The sequence below is a fragment of the Babylonia areolata genome, chromosome 5 (assembly GCF_041734735.1).
Source record: "Babylonia areolata isolate BAREFJ2019XMU chromosome 5, ASM4173473v1, whole genome shotgun sequence".
NCBI lineage: Eukaryota > Metazoa > Mollusca > Gastropoda > Neogastropoda > Buccinidae > Babylonia > Babylonia areolata.
The window spans coordinates 40,163,841-40,181,285 of record NC_134880.1 but is presented as its reverse complement, the minus strand read 5'-3'; the positions used below and the strand labels follow the sequence as shown (position 1 = coordinate 40,181,285).

The 17,445-nt window shown below is 39.9% G+C and overlaps 1 protein-coding gene across 1 annotated transcript; it reads left to right on the top strand.

Moving 5' to 3' along the window:
• The first annotated feature begins 1,210 nt into the window (after positions 1-1,210).
• On the top strand, positions 1,211-16,158 carry LOC143282058 (N-acetylgalactosamine kinase-like). The gene is made up of 9 exons (XM_076587505.1): positions 1,211-1,335; positions 3,380-3,468; positions 4,978-5,101; positions 5,796-6,033; positions 7,250-7,348; positions 8,024-8,176; positions 9,098-9,308; positions 10,964-11,165; positions 14,100-16,158. Exons 1-9 carry the CDS (start codon positions 1,265-1,267, stop codon positions 14,302-14,304), a joined length of 1,392 nt encoding a protein of 463 aa, XP_076443620.1. The 5' UTR covers positions 1,211-1,264; the 3' UTR covers positions 14,305-16,158.
• Positions 16,159-17,445: the final 1,287 nt, after the last annotated feature.

Here is a 17,445-nt window from a genome sequence, read left to right as displayed (position 1 = left end):
GCAAAATCATGGCCGCACCAGAAAGGGGGATAAACACAAGAAAAAAGGCAAGGAAAAGAAAACACAAAAGAAAGAAGAAAATGATATATAAAAAAAAAAAAAACAACAACCCTGAATCGGAATTGTCATAGCCTGCGAGCAACTGCGAGGTCCACAAAGAAATTAAATCAATACATGTTAAAGAGTACAGATAAATCTTATACCGAAATAATGTCGCCGGGTTTAATAACAGGCATATGCCGATGCAAAACAGACACAGGGACAGTGAAATTTACCACATCCTTTTTTCAAGTAACTAATCGGTTGTCTTTTGTTTAAAAAGGCTGACTTTCCACACGTCGTCGGATAAGTCGACCATTGCTAAAGTCGACTATTTTAGGGGGTCGGCAGGGGGAGCAACTTATCTGGGGTCAACTGCACACACACACACACACACACACACACACACACACACACACACACATATATATATATATAATAAGAAAATAAGGAATATATCATTTTCTTCTTTCTTTTGTGTTTTCTTTTCCTTGCCTTTTTCTTGTGTTTATCCCCCTTTAAATATTCCACAAGAAGACGGATTGTGCAACAAGTGTAACATCCTGGAAGACGAAATCCATCTTCTTGATCATTGTATTAAATATAAAACCTTAAGGCAACAATTTTTAAAAGATATTAAAAATTCGAATAACACAGGAAATATTCCCAGTCAGGTGATGCTAACAGATGATGAATATATGCAAACAAGATTAGGAAAATTTGTTTATCAATGCTGCTGCAATTTACTGCATTAACTGATTGATTAATTGTGTGTTTTTCATTTATTCATTTATTTACCATTGCACTTGTGTCTTATAAACCTTACGGTTTCATGACAATAAAATCTATTCTATTATATTCTGTTCACACACACACACACACACACACACACACACACACATATATATATATAACCAGTTCAGTGCAGTTCAGTTCAGTTAACCAAGGAGGCGTCACTGCGTTCGGACAAATCCCGGCTACACCGGCGGCCGCATCAGTCTGCAAGGCAGATCCCTGACCACCGAACAGGACTCAGGACGCTAAAATAGGGCTTTATCGAAAGAAAAGCATAAGAAAATAAAGAAAACTGCGAACTTTTCAATTTCTATATGATTTTTTGTTGATACCACCCTCCTGCATCCATTTATTTATTTGTTGTTGAGATTTCTATGAACTTTGGAAAAGAAACACTTGTGGAATGCTACCATGTGGCTAAGCACATCACATGACATGCAAAATGGCAGATGCAGACAACCCACCCCGTGTCCAGTCAGTTCCTGAAAAGTGTCGCGAAAGGTAAAGTAGGGAGGTGAAACTGTAAACTACAGCTTCGGAGCAATGTCAGTACAACTTGATAATGATTGCACGAAGTGTGCATCACTGTAACACACAGACAAAAGGTGAATACAGCCCGGCATCTCAACAGCCTTGTGACGTGGATGGCTGATTTTATCGATACTTGTGGCTCAACTTTCACTTTTGTGGCTCAACTTTCACCAGCAAAAAAGCCCGTAATTGTGTGTTTGACATTCACCGCTGATACTTAGAGATGTGCAACAAATAAATGCTGAATATAATCCAGACAAGACTATGCGCTGACACCAGCGGCGTATGACTGAGTACCTTGATGCTGACACCTGGAGACTTTTGACTATTGTTCACTGATTTATTGTGTGCCGTGGAAGCTGCGATACGCAGGAGTGTGTGTATGAGTGTGCATACGTGCGCGCGTACGTGCGTTTATGTGTGAGAGAGAGAGAGAGAGAGAGAGAGAGAGAGGGTTTGTGTGCTTCTATTAGTATTATTTATGTTGTGTTTGGCCAGTGAGCACTCATTTGTGCTTTGATATTGTGAGACTATTTGTTGCATATCTGTTGTGTATGTTTGTGTGTGTGTGTGGGACAGGGCAGGAGATGGTGAATGTATGTTTGTGTGTGAGTGGGGGTGGGGTGGGGGTGGGGTGGGGGTGGGGGTTCGTATGCTTTTAAGTGAAGTGCTTTCAAATGATCTGTTAGACTGCATATTTGTTGCATATGTGTGGTTCATATGTGTGTGTGTGTGTGTGTGTGTGTGTGTGTGTGTGTGTGTGTTTTGCTTGTTTTGGTCTGAAGTTGTGATTCAATGAGTATGTATTTTTATTGTATCCCCCACATCCCAAAAGGGATTTCTTTGAATTTTTGAATAATAAGCATTGTAGAAGTGTTTCTGATGACCTGTTGGAGGTATACAAATTCAAACACAGATTATATAACAAAAATATTCATTTTGTAGTCAATACAGACAGTCTAACAAAGGAATATGATTATGAATTGAAAACAAAATATTGCTTAACAAGACTTCCTCAACACTTCTGAAATAATATTGTGGAAACGCAGAATAAACTTGACTCTGATGTGATGAATGGTCCAACATTGAATGCCATCAAAAACCACCTGGATTCCGTGGTGAAAATTTATATATACTTCCCTGGTATTAGCCTTCCACCAGTGCCATGTTCACTCACCTTATAAAGGTCACAGCAGTGCCAGACTAGGCCACAGTCAAAAGACTGTAGAGGATTAGAAGGAAAGTTATATCAGATCAAGAAAGACCATCAAGATCAGTTATAGGCTGAATAACCATACCAGGCTGCCTATCATGATACAGCATATGATATCAAACTTTACAGCCAGACAAAAGGATTAAACTAGAAAATACCGGTCCACACATAGTCTGGATCACCACTGAAACACATTCTCGAACATGTATTCTGAAGGCTGTCACTAGTGTCAGTCAGTCAGTGCCTGACCAGTGTGTTGGGTGTATGCTGAGATCTGTAGAACTTTCCTATTTAAGGAGATGACAGTCTGCAGATTGGTAATACGTAAGTAGTGTACATAATCTCCACCACAGTACCACCAAACTATAACAGTATGGGAAAAAAAGAGAACTAATATCCATTTATTGTACATCACATCATTCATTTCTTCTGTTGGACTTAAGGACTTGGTTCCTTTCAGATTCACTGATTACTTTTTGTTGAAAATTACAGTATTTTGGTTATTTTAATTTTTATCTTTATTGTATTATTTTTTGTTTTGTTTGTATGTTTATGGATGAACTGTAAATTCATATTTCAGAATCCCCCTTTTTTTTTCTTCTTCTTTTGGTTGCTTTTGTTGTTGTTGTTGTTGTATGTTTAAGGATATACTGTAAATTCACTATTTTAGAATCCCAGTCCCATGGCATATGTTACTGACTATATGTGCTCATGTGTACATGTATACAAGAATGCATATTTTTGTTCATACTGTGCATGTGTGTGTGTGTGTGTGTGTGTGTGTGTGTGTGTGTGTTGTAGATATGCTGACCTGCGCAAAAAGTTCAAGGACCGATTTGGGCAGAATCCCGTGTTTTATGCCAGATCACCTGGGAGAGTGAATCTCATTGGTAATTTTGGTTTACTGCCTTTAATTTTAGTCTCAGGTTATAAGTATATGTATTTTTTGTGAATACACACATACTTATAAGTTATAATGTTATATTTAATTACACATACTTAACCATGACCCAACTAATGCAGACTCCGGCAGGGGTCTGACATTCCTGTCCTGTGCAAACTACTATCCGCCTATGCAGGTGAAAATGAAAGCAACTACGGCCGATAACCTCCTGGAAGTAGGTAATCTCCCCTTTGTCCTGCTGGCTAGCGCCCTCTTTTTCCGGCAGCCATCTCGACACCTGTTCCTGTGCACTTCATACGGCTAAGTTTTTTTTCGCATTTTCTGTCTGTCTATCGATTCTTTGTAGTTTCTGTTGTGCGTCCAATTATGTCTTCAAACAGGTCGCAAAATTATGTGGCTCGATCTCCCTTATATTACTTTATTGATACACAGACAGATAACACACATGCACGCACGCACACGCACACACACACACACACACACACACACACACACACACACACACACACCTGTGAAGGCATATATATGATATTTACTGACATTACAGACGGGCATACAGATTTGTGATGTTCTTCCTTCGGATTTGAAGATGACAGCTTCAGTGCCAGATGGAGGATTTGTGACTGTGGGTTTGGAGGTAAATGGCAAGGCCAGTCCAGGCCCAGAAAGCTCGCCCACATGTGGAACACATGTGGGTAGGTGGTGCTGTAATGGAAGTGGAGAAAGCTTGTGCCTTCGCATGGTGCTTTTCTCCTGAGCATCTGTGGTGTATCTGTTTTCTACTGCACATGCTTCTTTACTGATTTTAGTATACCAGGTTGGGCAGTCCAGAGCTAGCAATTTCCAGCTACTAGGATGAGTGTTGAGGTCTTTGAGGGACACGTTGAGGCATTAAAAAGAAAGCAGGAATGTCAGACCCCTGCCGAAGTCTGGACTAGTTAGGTCATGGTTAAGTATGTTATTTAAACGTAATTTTAGTTAGAAAATTTCTTTTTCTTCTGGCCCAAACTGAGCACTTGCACTGGACAGACAAACAAGCTCACACACACACATATACAGACACAAATGCACAAACTCACACACACACACACATGCACGCATGTGCGCGCGTGTGTGTGTGCACACACACATTCTGTATCGTATCACACTGCACCATATCAGTCATGCCAGAAACACACATGCACACACACACACACACACACACACACACACACACACACACATATCCTGTACCATATCACACTGCACTATATCAGTTATGCCAGGAACACCAAACCTTATTACAACACCACACACACACACACGCACACACACATGCACACACACACACACACATATATATATATATATGATATAAAATATATGCAAACACACACACACACTCTCTTTGTCAAAAAAGGTAGGGGAAAAAGCAAAAGGGTGGGATGGAAAGGAGAGAGACAGATGAGAGATAGTGATCTGCAGAGGGTCTTTAATTAGTTTTTTCAATCCACAGGTGAACACATTGATTATTCTGGATATGCGGTTTTACCAATGGCGATTGAGCAAGACATTGTGTTCGCTGTTGCTCCTACTACTGATGGCAGCATTGTTCTGGCCAACATAAAACCTGACTATAAGTGAGTGTTTGTACATGCAGTGTGTATGTGTGTGTGTGTGTGTGTGTGTGTGTGTGTGTGTGTGTTCTTGCATGCATGTGTGCGTACATGTGTATGTCTCTGTGTGTGTTTGTGTGTCCAACACTGTTAATCTGGTCTTGCTATAAATAAATTATGATAATGATGGTGTGAACGTATGACAGTTTGTACGGGTGCATATGTACGTGAGTATGCATATGTGCTTGAGCATTGTTATATGTTTTATCATTTTATATACCCTTGTTTAAATTTTGTGCTGCAGGCTCTGTGGAGAGGATATTGCTGTGTGTTATGCTGTACCACTTTCATGTTTCTGTATGTGTGTCTACAGTACATGCTTTGTCTCACGTCCACCCTGTCTCCACCCTCTGTCTCAACTTGCCCCAAGGAAAGAAAGACCTAAAAAAAATTTTTTTTTAAAGCACTGCGATTGAAAACTGAATCATGTTTGAAAAAGTCAGACATGCATTGTTAACACTCTTACCGATTACCCTAGCTGCTTAGATGGATAATATAGAATGAATGGTGTGTAGAATAATACCAGAAATTCTGATTAAAGGGCCCATTAGTTTATTTAGTTTATTCTTAAAATTTCCTGAAAACCTCAGTATCATTGATCTTTTGATAAACTTCAGCCTCTACTGTCCTGAAAACCTGAACGTTTTTGGCTTTGCAGGGAGTTTTCATGCACAGTGAACGACATCACCATCAGCAAGACAGACCCCAAGTGGCACAACTACATCCTGTGTGGCATCAAGGGCACCATGGAGCACATGGGGGCCGACACGGCCCTGGGGTTCAATGCTGTGGTGGACGGTTCAATTCCCAGGAGCGCTGGTCTGTCGAGCTCCAGTGCCCTGGTGTGCTGTGCTGCCATCACCATGAACCATGTCAATGACTGGAAGTTGTCGCTGGTGAGTTGTTCTCTCTCTGTGTCTCTCTTTCTGCCTCTCTCTCTCTCTGTCTCTCTCTGTCTTCCCCATCACGACCCCACACAACCCAACTTAAAACACAAGTGACAAACTGAGGTAACACTGCACAGCACAATTTTTTGGTGAAAATTGATTGGAGTAGTGAGAAAAAAAAAGTGTTGAAAGCTTCTTCTTTGACCTTTGATTAGATAAGAATATATGTGAATGTTCTGTGGTCTTTTATAAAGTTTATATTAGAATACATGTGAATGCTCTGTCTTCTTCCAGAAATTTTAGATAAAAATAGATGTGAATGTCCTGTGTCCTTTCGGGATGGTTATATTAGAATACATGTGTATGTTCTGTGTTCTTTCAGAGAGGTTACCGTTCTTTTCGGCCTATAAGGCGCTACTTTTTTTTATACTCACATCTGACCCCTACGTCTTATCGGCTGTATGCACCTTGTCTGTGTCTGAAAACTAAATTCTGACCACCACTTAGCACCACCTAACACAAATTCAGTACCTGACATCATTGATCACAATAAACACTCAAGATCACGCTGATGAGCAACACTTCAGTCTTACCTGATGTTCAGTTTGACATGGTTCATGTTCACCATCGAATCAAATTGAAACCAAATGGCATACTACACAAAATTTCAACTGAATGTGATCGCAGTTCAACCTTAGGCCATAAAAAAAAAGAGCAGTACCTGAGTTGGGGATAAATTTTTGGTGTGAAAGTAGAGAAATCAGAAGTGAACTGATCGTTTTTCAAAAGCAGAACACAAAGCAAAGTGGCAGACGGTACTGAAAAGCAGGGCAAGCAGACTGGATTCTGACTGAACAAGTTAATGAACTGGGGCTTTACAACAGTGTACATTTGACTGAAGGCTGTAAAATTGTATATATAAAAAAAAAAGTGCAAACGAAAGAAAGCAGCAGATAAACGTAATAACTGAACCGAGTCAACAAGAAGACGAAAACAAGTCTGATTCAGAGCTAGTTTTCTGAAGATGATGTCACTACTCGGAAAACAACATCCGCTGTTAGCAGAGACATTGAAGGACTTTCACTTTCTGGCAGATGCGACTTATCGGGTGTGTACGTCTTATACAAGTTCAATAGAACCTTTTTCTTTAAATTCAGGGGGTGCGCCTTATGCACTGCAGTGCCTAGTAGATTAAAATGCATGTGAATGTTCTGTGTTCTTTCAGAAACAGTTAGCAGAGCTGACTGCAAGTTGTGAGCGTTACATCGGGACAGAGGGAGGTGGAATGGACCAGGCCATCAGTCTGATGGCCAGCTCTGGGATGGTGAGCTGATTCAGTGTGTGTGTGTCTGTGTGTGTCTGTGTGTGTGTGTGTGCCCCAGCCAGAATTTGGGACAATATATTTCCTATATTTTGATGCTCTTACCCTTTCTCCCAAATTTGACTGGAAAGTCAAACTGAGCGTCTAGTCTTTTGGATGAGATGATAAAATAAAGTCGCGTGTGTAGCATGCACTTTGCTCACTGAAACAGAAATCATGGTTACCCATGGTGTTGCCCTCAAGCAAAATCCTGTAGGAAGAAATCCATGCTGATTGGAACACAAATAAATATGCATGCACTCAAGGCCTGATTAGCATAATTAATATTCAACATAACACATTTCATCAATGTTACCTATTGTACCTGCCAAAATGCACCCAGTAAACCATGATACACAAATGTGTACAATACATACATGCAGGCAGGCATACTCTCAAACAAACAAACATATCATTATATTTACATCCTTTATCATTATTGCTGCTGTCATGAACTTATTTCACTCACAGCCTGTCCAGCCCAAGACTCTCATGTATCAGTGTTGCTGATGATGGTGGTGAGAGATACAAGTGAATTAAAACTTTTGATTTTAAGTAAAAGAAACAACAGCAGAGTAGGCCAAGCTGAGACCTCTGAAATAAGTTTGGATTCTGAGTCAAGGAAACATAACTGTGCAGGCCAAGCTGATCAAGTTTGATCCCTTGGAGACTGAGAATGTGCAGCTTCCCCCTGATGCCAGTTTTCTGATCAGCAACAGTCTGGCCGAGCACAACAAGGCCGCCTCCTCTGAGTTTAACACCAGGGTGGTGGAATGTCGCTTGGCTGCACAGGTGTGTGTGTGTTTGTGTGTGTGTGTGTGTGTGTGTGTGTGTGTGCGTGTGTGTGTGTTGTGTGTGTGTTGTGTTTGTGTGTTGCGTGTGTGTGTGTTGTGTGTGTGTGTTGTGTTTATGTGTTGCGTGTGTGTGTGTTGTGTGTGTGTTGTGTTTGTGTGTTGCGTACGTGTGTTGTGTGTGTGTGTGTGTTGTGTTTGTGTGTGTGTGTGTTGCGTGTGTTGTGTGTGTGTGTGTGTGTGTGTGTGTGTGCACGTTTGTGTTGTGTATGTGTTGTGTTTAATGTGTGTGTGTGTTTGATGTGTGTGTTTGTATGTGTGCATTGTGCATGTGTGTGTATGTGTGTGTGTGTCTGTGGTGGTGGTGGTGGTGGTGGTGGTGGTGTGTGTGTGTGTGTGTGTGTGTGTGTGTGTGTGTGTGTGTGTGTGAATAAGCTGTTCTAATCTGATACCAACACAATGCAAAAAGAATATGAGCTCATGTAACAAGCACAGCCATTCACTGGAATTTTCTGTGTTAATTTTAGATACTGTTGAATAGCCTGATTTTTGATCATGTCCATTTTTGTTTTAATTAGAGTGTGATATTTATTTCCGTTCTCTTACTGTGCTAATTGCATGTGTTGATTTGTGATTATTATATTTGAGATTAGTTAACATTAACTTTGTGTTTAAGTATTTCACGTTCTTTATGTATACATAATGAATGACTGTGAAAGTAGTGTGATCATTATATGTGGATGATTGTGATTATTGAACGAGGGTGTCACATCATCTTAGCTTTTCAGCACTTTATGTCTTTTATGTATTCATATTGAGTGACTGTGATTCTCGTTTATTGTTTCCGTAGCATACATGACACATGAATTTCTCTTATTGAGATGATGAAGTATCATGTATTCTGTGTTGGTATATTTTGTAGGTGCTGGCAAAGCTCAAAGGACTGCCATGGCGAGAGGTTCGCCGTCTCAGGGACATACAGGAGAAGCTGGGGATGGAGTTGGAGGACATGGTGGAGCTTGTGAAAAACACCCTGAAGACGTCGGAGTACACAAAAGATGAAGTTCTACAGATTTTGGAGGTTACCAGTGATGACCTTGCGTCCACCAGCCTGAGTCAGAATACATTAGGAGGTCTGTGTGGGAGTGGAGTGTGTGTGTGTGTGTGTGTGTGTGGTTGGGGTGGGGGTATATGTGTGTGTGTGTGTGGTTGTGTGTGTGTAGTTGTGTGTGTGTGTGGTTGGGGTGGGGGTATATATGTGTGTGTGTGTGTGTAGTTTGTGTGTGTGTGTGTGTGTGTGATGTGTGTGCATGCACACGGTTGTGTGCTCAAGCACATCGTCATGAACACAAACAAGCATGCAGCGACACAAATTCTGGGATGCACTGTCCTCAGACTCTGTGATTTCATTCAGTGGATGAAGAATTAGACATCAGAGGATTGGAAAAGGGAAAGGGACATGTGTATGAGCATTGCAAACACTGACTCAGCAGTGCCTCTCTGTGATCTGCTGCAGGGCTGGGTGGCATGAGTGATTTCAGCAGTGCTAAGTTTGCTTTGTGTGTTGGTGCTCATGTACGTTTACGTGTATTTGATCGTGCTTTCATGTCTGTGAAACTGCATGTTTGTTGCATTTCTGCTATGCATGTGTGTGTGCGTGTATGTGTGAACGCGTGTCTGCATGTTTTACATTTATTTGCTTATTTATCTTTTTGTGTGTGTGTGTGTGTATGTGTGCATGTGTGCGTGTGTGTGTGTGTGCGCCCACCTAGCATTAGCTTAATCAAGATTTTGCGCCTTTTAGATATTATTATTAGTAGTATTTTTATGTATTTATCTATTATTTATTTATTTATTTTATTTTATTTATTATTATTATTATTATTTTTATTATTATTTTTTTAATAAAAATTATTATTATTATTATTTAATTTTTGTTATTTTTTACTTTATTTTATTTTATTTTATTTTTATTATTTCTTTTTATTTTATATTTTATTATATTATTATTATTTATTTTTTATTATTTTATTTTATTTTTATTTTTATTTATTTTAATTTTATTTTTTTTCTCAAGGCCTGACTAAGCACGTTGGGTTACGCTGCTGGTCAGGCATCTGCTTGGCAGATGTGGTGTAGCGTATATGGATTTGACCGAACGCAGTGACACCTCCTTGAGCTACTGATACTGATACTGATAAGTTTGCTTTGGGTTAACCCATTCAACCGTGGGGAGTTTACAGCCTTGGCAGGCTTCCCTGCCATACTGAGGGGGAAAAATGTAGAAAATGTACTGAAACCGACCATTTTTTTCTTTGAAATCAACACATGTGGTTCAGTTCAGCTCAGTTACTCAAGGACGTGTCACTGTGTTTGGACAAATCCATGCACACTACACCACATGTTCTAAGCAGATGCCTAACCAGCAGCGTAATCCAACGCACTTAGTCAGGCCTTATGGAGAAAAAAACCTGAAGAAGTTAGTTGTCATTGCTTGTGGTTTATGTTTTTGTAGAAACTTGGAAACCATTGTAATGAAACAATTTTTGACGCCCTAGCAGTGCTCAGGCACAGAGTTAATTGACTTAAGAATTGTCCTTATTCTGTGGAATCAGTGCAGACTTTGGAGAATTCTTAACGCTAAGCAAATGCGGTATTGCTGAGATCGCTTGTGGAACTCAGCTCCGGTGTTTTGCTGTACCACTCAAACACAGGATACAGTTTTCTGTGGTGAGACACAAACGCACATGCACCCCCCTGACACACAGAGGTTGATGCGATGTTTCAGTGACCTCCTTCCAGCTGTACAAGAGGGCTGTCCACGTGTTTGCTGAAGCCAGCCGTGTCTTCCAGTTCAAGAAGCTGTGTGACACCCGACCTCCTGACGTACTGACCAAACTTGGCGCCCTGATAGATGCCAGTCAGCAGAGTCTGAAGGACCTGTACGAATGTACTCATCCTGAAACAGATATGTTGGTGGAGGTCTGCAAGTAAGTTGTGATGTAATACAGGGGTGAGGAGCACTTCTGTGTTGTATGGATTTCTCTGTCAGCATTTTGCCAGGTTTTTATTGACTCACTTGTGTAAACAAAGTGAGTCTATGTTTTAATTCGGTGTTCGGTTGTCTGTGTGTGTGTGTGTGTCTGTGTGTCCATGGTAAACTTTAACATTGACATTTTCTCTGCAAATACTTTGTCAGTTGACACCAAATTAGGCATAAAAATAGGAAAAATTCAGTTCTTTCCAGTCATCTTGTTTAAAACAATAATGCACCTCTGGGATGGGCACAAAAAAATAAAAAATGAAGCCTAATTATATGCAAACTGCATTTACTGTTATATGTATATTTTTTGTATTCTCTAAACTTGGCACTTTCATATGATATTCTGACCCAACAACAAGAGCAGTCATTATTATCATTTTTTGTTCAAACAGGAACTTCTTTTGCTATGCATGGAAGTTTTATTTATTTTGCAAACGTTTTGGTGCAGATAGTAAAAAAGGGAAATTACTCTGTAATTAATGCTAGGGGACATAATTTGCTTTAAACTGATCTTTCTCATCTTAAACATTACATTTTGAAATTATACTCAAAACATAAAAAGCTTGGATTTTTTTTTTTAAGTGTATCACAAGTGAGTCTTGAAGGCCTTGCCTCTCTTGTTTGTTTGTTTGTTTGGTTTTGCCCCAGCAACTCACCATGGCCTTAAGTGTGTCCCTGAGTCTTGTCCACAAGGTTTTCAGTTTCGCTCCCACCCCTGATAATTGTATTAATTATATTGTATTGTTTTGTATTGTAATGTGTTACCATTTATCACAAGAGATTTGTCTGTGTGAAATTTGGGCTGCACTCTCCAGGTCACTACAGTGCAGTGCCACCCTTTTTTTTTTTTTCGATCTGTAAGTTGGTTTTTTTCAAATTTTATCAAAGTGGATTATATTTCTACAGAAATTTGGCAGGGATAACCCCTTTATTGTCGTGGGTTCTTTTACATATGCTGATGAAATATGCTAAGTGCTGTTTAGAGGACTCCTGCTTATTATTCAATCACAATAGAGTGAGATAAAAGATTGAACTGAAACTGAGGAGCAAGCACAGTAACAGTTTGTTTTTGCAACAAAAGTATGGTGATTTCCTTGGAAGTACTTCACATTTTATGTCTAAAATCACTGGTTGTGAACTGACTTTGAATTGAAGAACACATTTAGTGTGTCTCAGCATGGCTTTTGGGGAAGAAAAGAAAAAACGCATTTTACATTGAAGCAGTAGTCAGTATTACTTCTCCAGTGTGCTGGTTAAAGAAGACCTGTTGTTGTTTTTTTTTACAGCCGATGTCAGATTCTGTGTTTTGTGAGTTGAAAAATCAAAAGAGGGCGCTAGTCAGGGGGGCAAGGGGAGATTACCTCCTTACAGGAGGTTATCGGCCGTAGCTACTTTCGTTTTCTCCGCATAGGCTGATAGTAGTTTGCATAGGACAGGAACATCAGACCCCTGCCGGAGTCTGCATTAGTGGGTCACGGTAAGTATGTTACTTAAATGTAATTTTAGGAAGAAAATTTCCTTTTTTTTTGCCCTCGAAGCCATGTAATGGGTGAATTTTCAACAGTCCTTGTTCTTTCTTGGGGTTTCTTTATGAAGATGAAGAAGTTGCTCCATGCATTGTCAAACATGTAGCTTTTTTTTTTTTTTTTACAGAGTAAGTAGCTATGAGAGTTGTCTCCGGGTCTTTTTTTCCCTTCTGTTTAAAAAAAAAAAAATTTTTTTTTTTTTTTTTAACCATGACACACACTGTGAAGGATGAATAACTTACTTGGATGGGTGCAAAAGATAAATGGTAAAAGTGTTGAACTTTCATTCTGAGGGTCCCGAGTTCCAGTCCCAGTAGCAGCATCTAAAGGGTTAAGGGTGGAGATTTTTCAATCTCCCAGTTCAACAGATGTGCAGACTTACTAAAAAATACTAGTGCCTGAATCCCCTTTGTGTGTATGCGTATGCTGAAGATCAAATATGCATGTTAGAAATCCTGTAATCCATAGGAGCATCCGTGGGCTGTGGAAACAAGCACATTCCCTGCATGAGTATCCCCGGAAATAGAATATGGTTGCTGGCACGGCAGAGTAAAAAGTCATGCACATAAAATCCCACTCACTTGTATTGAGTGAATGTGGGAGTTGCAGTCCACAAATGCAGAAGAAGAATAATAATAAACAATTAGCTAAAAAGTACAGAGAAACCAAGAGAACTTAAGGATCACTGAATCCTCTGTGACTTTTACAGGTGATTGTGTACAAACTGAAAAGAGGCACAAAGCAGAGTTGGTGTTATTAAGTTATGTACCCGTGTCTTGAGGTGGAAAAAAAAAGAATAGATAAATGATAATGATAAAAAGGTATACATAAGAATATAGTGCAGGGAAAGATAAGTTGAAGGCAAATGATTTAAACAAAAACATGAAAGAAAACGGGCCATACTCAGTGAAGCCCATTCATGTGCACCCTCACACACGCATACACCACCCAAGCGTGAAAATGCATGCTTGCACACACAGAGACAAACACTCACACACAGACACACAGAGGCTGAACAGATATGCAACAATTTGCAGTCTTGCTGACAGTTTCAGTTTCTCACTGTGTTTGGACAAATTCATATACGCTGCACCACATCTGCTAGGCAGATGCCCGACAGCAGCGTAACCCAGCACGCTTGTCAGGCCTTGAGTGCATGCTTATAAATTATATTTGTGTACCTATCAGAGTGGAATTCTTTTTACATAATTTTGCCAGACACTCGTTGCCATGGGTTCTTTTTCAGTGTGCCAAGTGCATGCTGCTGCTGCACATGCGACCTTGGTCTATCATCTCACCTGAAAGACTCGCTGCTCATGGAAGCCACAAACAAACGTATGATGCCTGTTTTCCAGGAGTTCCGGCGTGGTGGGGTGCAGGATGGTGGGTGCTGGGTGGGGAGGCTGCGTGGTGTCCTTGGTCAACAATGAGAAAACAGGGCCTCTTTTCTCCGCCATCAGGGACAAGTACTTCACCCCCAACCCTGCCAAGGCCCCACATGTCGCTGAGGCCCACTTTGCCACTCAGCCTGGTCCAGGAGCTATGATTTATGTGGATTGATGGTTTGTTAAGGGTTTTTTTTTCCGTTAAAATCCCTTTCAGGGCCCTGTTACTTAATAATCATGAGGTGGGGTTTTTTTTGGGTTTTTTTCAGTTATCACTTTGTTTTGTTGCAGCCACTTTCTGGGGCTTTGTTATTGAAATAATCTTGAGGGTGTAATCAGATCTCTTGAGTTGTATCCCGTTTCAGGGCCTCATAATTTGATTATCATGAGGGTCAAGTGTTTTTTAACAGCTGTTTTCAGGGCCTCTGAAAAATAATTAGTGTTCCAACATGGATGAAAGTTTGGAGCAAATGGAACAGTGTTTGCTTTGGGATCATGTGCTTTGGGATTTTCAGGGTACCCAATAATAAAATGTGACTGGAGATTTTTAATAGTATTGTTTGAAAGGCAGCTTTTCATTCTGATGCAAAATTAACTGATTTAAACACTTTGTGTTTTGGAGAGAGATTAGATGGTTCTTGATTTCATAAGATGCCACTTATTGTTTTTCTTATACTAACAGTCGCACATTCCAAACACATATAGTTTAGATTTAAGGAAATACGTGTGTTTGTGTGAGTGTGTGTGTTTGTGTGTGTGTTCTGTTCTGTTCTGTTCTTAACGCATACATACTGGTATAGTTTTGTGTGTGTGTGTGTATGTACATGCATATGTGTGTATTGCATGCATGTATGTGAGTGTGGACACACATGTATGCATGTGCAGGAACAAATGCAGAAGGGTACAGATACTTCAACAGCTTTTTATCAGTCTTCATAGTCTTTTTTTCTTTTTTTTTTAGTATCAGTGCAAGAGATGTTTAGATACTCAAGCTAATGTTGCTCGCCAGCTGCCAGAGAGAAAAGTCTCAGGTTCCTGTCTGTGCTAGGAAAAACATTTGGGTTTCATGATGTCTTTATGTCAGAATTTTCATTTTCAGTTGACTGAGAATATTGATGGGCGAGACACAGACTGCTGTCAAACATTGAAAACTGTTTTAGTTCCATATGTAGTCAAACGACTAATAATTCATAATGAACCAGTTGATGGATTTACTGGTTGATTTAATCAGTTATGTACTGATTTGTGAAAACTGTGCAGATGAGAAGTCAACTACAATGAAAACCTGAAGAATGAATTAGTGCCATATTCCGAAAATGATGTGTATGATACTTACTGAGTAAATTGTTGCAGTTACTGGTTGATCAGATTTTAAATTGTTTGTGAAATGGTATGCGAAAATTATACAAGAAATGGAGAATGTTGTTGATGCTTTCAACAGTGCAGCGACACCACAACCAAACCAGGTTTCGGGATCAGTGACAGTGCCGTGCATTGACACTGTCATTTAATTTGTGCTTTTATTATGTATTATGATTATTTTTTTCATAATATAAAATCATGATATATCACATGATATTCACAGTAGAGAAGAGGAAATGAGATGTGTTTTAATTTTGGTCTTTTATTGTTGTTGATCTAATAATTTGTTTTCAATTTAAACCTCATCATAATTGTTGATTTCAAAGGTTTTCTTTTCAAGCATTGTTATCACTGTCATTATTTTTAGTTATTATTTTCAACATCATATTTACTATTGTCATTATATTCTGTACACTTAGCTGATTGGAAGTATTATTTTACACTGTTGCGGTTTCATATTTGTTACCTTGTATGGCCAAGGCTTTTGTTATGTTGTATGCTTTTCTTTACGCACATGACACAGGTGTTTGGTTTTTTTTTCCTTTTTGATTGCACAGTTTGAATTTGTTGTCTGGGACAGTCCATGAACTGGCTTTTTGTTGCATTCTGACAATGTTGGATGGTGGTATGAAACAGTCACAGAATAAATAAAGATTGGCTAGTCATATTCGTTCTCCAGTATTACTTTATTTTGTGAGCATGTTTTTGTGTGATGGATGTGAAATGAAACCGGTGATTTTGGTGTGTGTGATGGATTGTAAGTCTCCATGTATCTTGCTTGCCTACTACCTCCAGCCTTAATTTTTTTTTTTTTTTTTTTTTGCTGCCCTATCATCTGCACTGTTTCAGTGGCATTACTCCCATACTGCTCATTCCGAGCATCCAGTACATAGCCACACCTGTCTGTCGCAGTACCAGCATCAGCAGTCCAGGGGCAGTTACTGTCAGTGTTAGGTCACCAGGAGGCCACATACTTGAGGAGACCCTGCACTGCTGCAGAGTTGGTGTTGTAAAGTAGTGCTTGTTCTGATTCAATGTACAAAGGACACCATCTACCAAGCCCCCCTTTGTCGACAATAATCACTTAGTTGCAGAGCCAGACTGAGTGAACGTCACCCCCAGAGTAGAGGCTGCCTTGGATGTCCATCCAATGACAGTTCACAGCTCCACCATTAGTCCAGTTCGGTTCAGTTACTCAAGGAGGCATCACTGCGTTCGAACAAACCCAAATACACTACACCACATCTGCTAAGCAGGTGCCTGACCAGCGGTGTAACCCAATGCGCCCAGTCAGGCCTTGAGTAAAAAAGAAAAAAAAAAATGCAATCTGGACACGTCATTAACTCACTCAGTACGGCCAGTGCTCTCTTCTCCTCTACACAGACCCCTCGGATGTCCAGTGGGTGTCTGAATGACCCAACCTTTAGCTTCCGTCATCAGAATTGTGGTATTCTTTGTCAACATTCACCTCTTCAGTATAAGAGCCTTCCGCCTGCAATATTTTGATGATGGTAATTGGGCTGAAATGCTGTTAATGTCGTCTCTTTCGCCGTTCGTATGGAGAGAGTTAAATTAATCGATAAATAAATACACAAATGAATGAATAAATAAAACTCTAGCTTTGGTGATGAACGATACCATTTTCTCCAGCTCTTTGTGGCTGTGGCTGCCATGAAGTTTGGTCATGATGAATACTTATATTCACTACAAGCATGGAAGTAAATGGGGATCGAAATTGAGGTTACCATGAGGGCAGTGCATGAAAGGCCACAGAAATAGGAACTTTTTTTTTTTCTGTATTGATGATGAATGTGGACGATGGTGATGATGTGGCTTGTATGGTGAGGTCAAGGCATAGGGTTATGACAGGGAGCAAAGTGTTAAGGATCACCGAAACAACAGCAATATAAAACAACAATGACAAAGTTGGGAGTAAATTGTTGACGAGAATAAC

Coding starts and splice junctions, on each gene's coding strand:
- LOC143282058 (XM_076587505.1), top strand. CDS start 1,265: ATGACATGCAAAATGGCAGATGCAGACAACCCACCCCGTGTCCAGTCA. Junction 6,034..7,249: donor ATGACTGGAAGTTGTCGCTG/GTGAGTTGTTCT, acceptor GTGTTCTTTCAG/AAACAGTTAGCAGAGCTGAC. Junction 9,309..10,963: donor GAGTCAGAATACATTAGGAG/GTCTGTGTGGGA, acceptor GCGATGTTTCAG/TGACCTCCTTCCAGCTGTAC.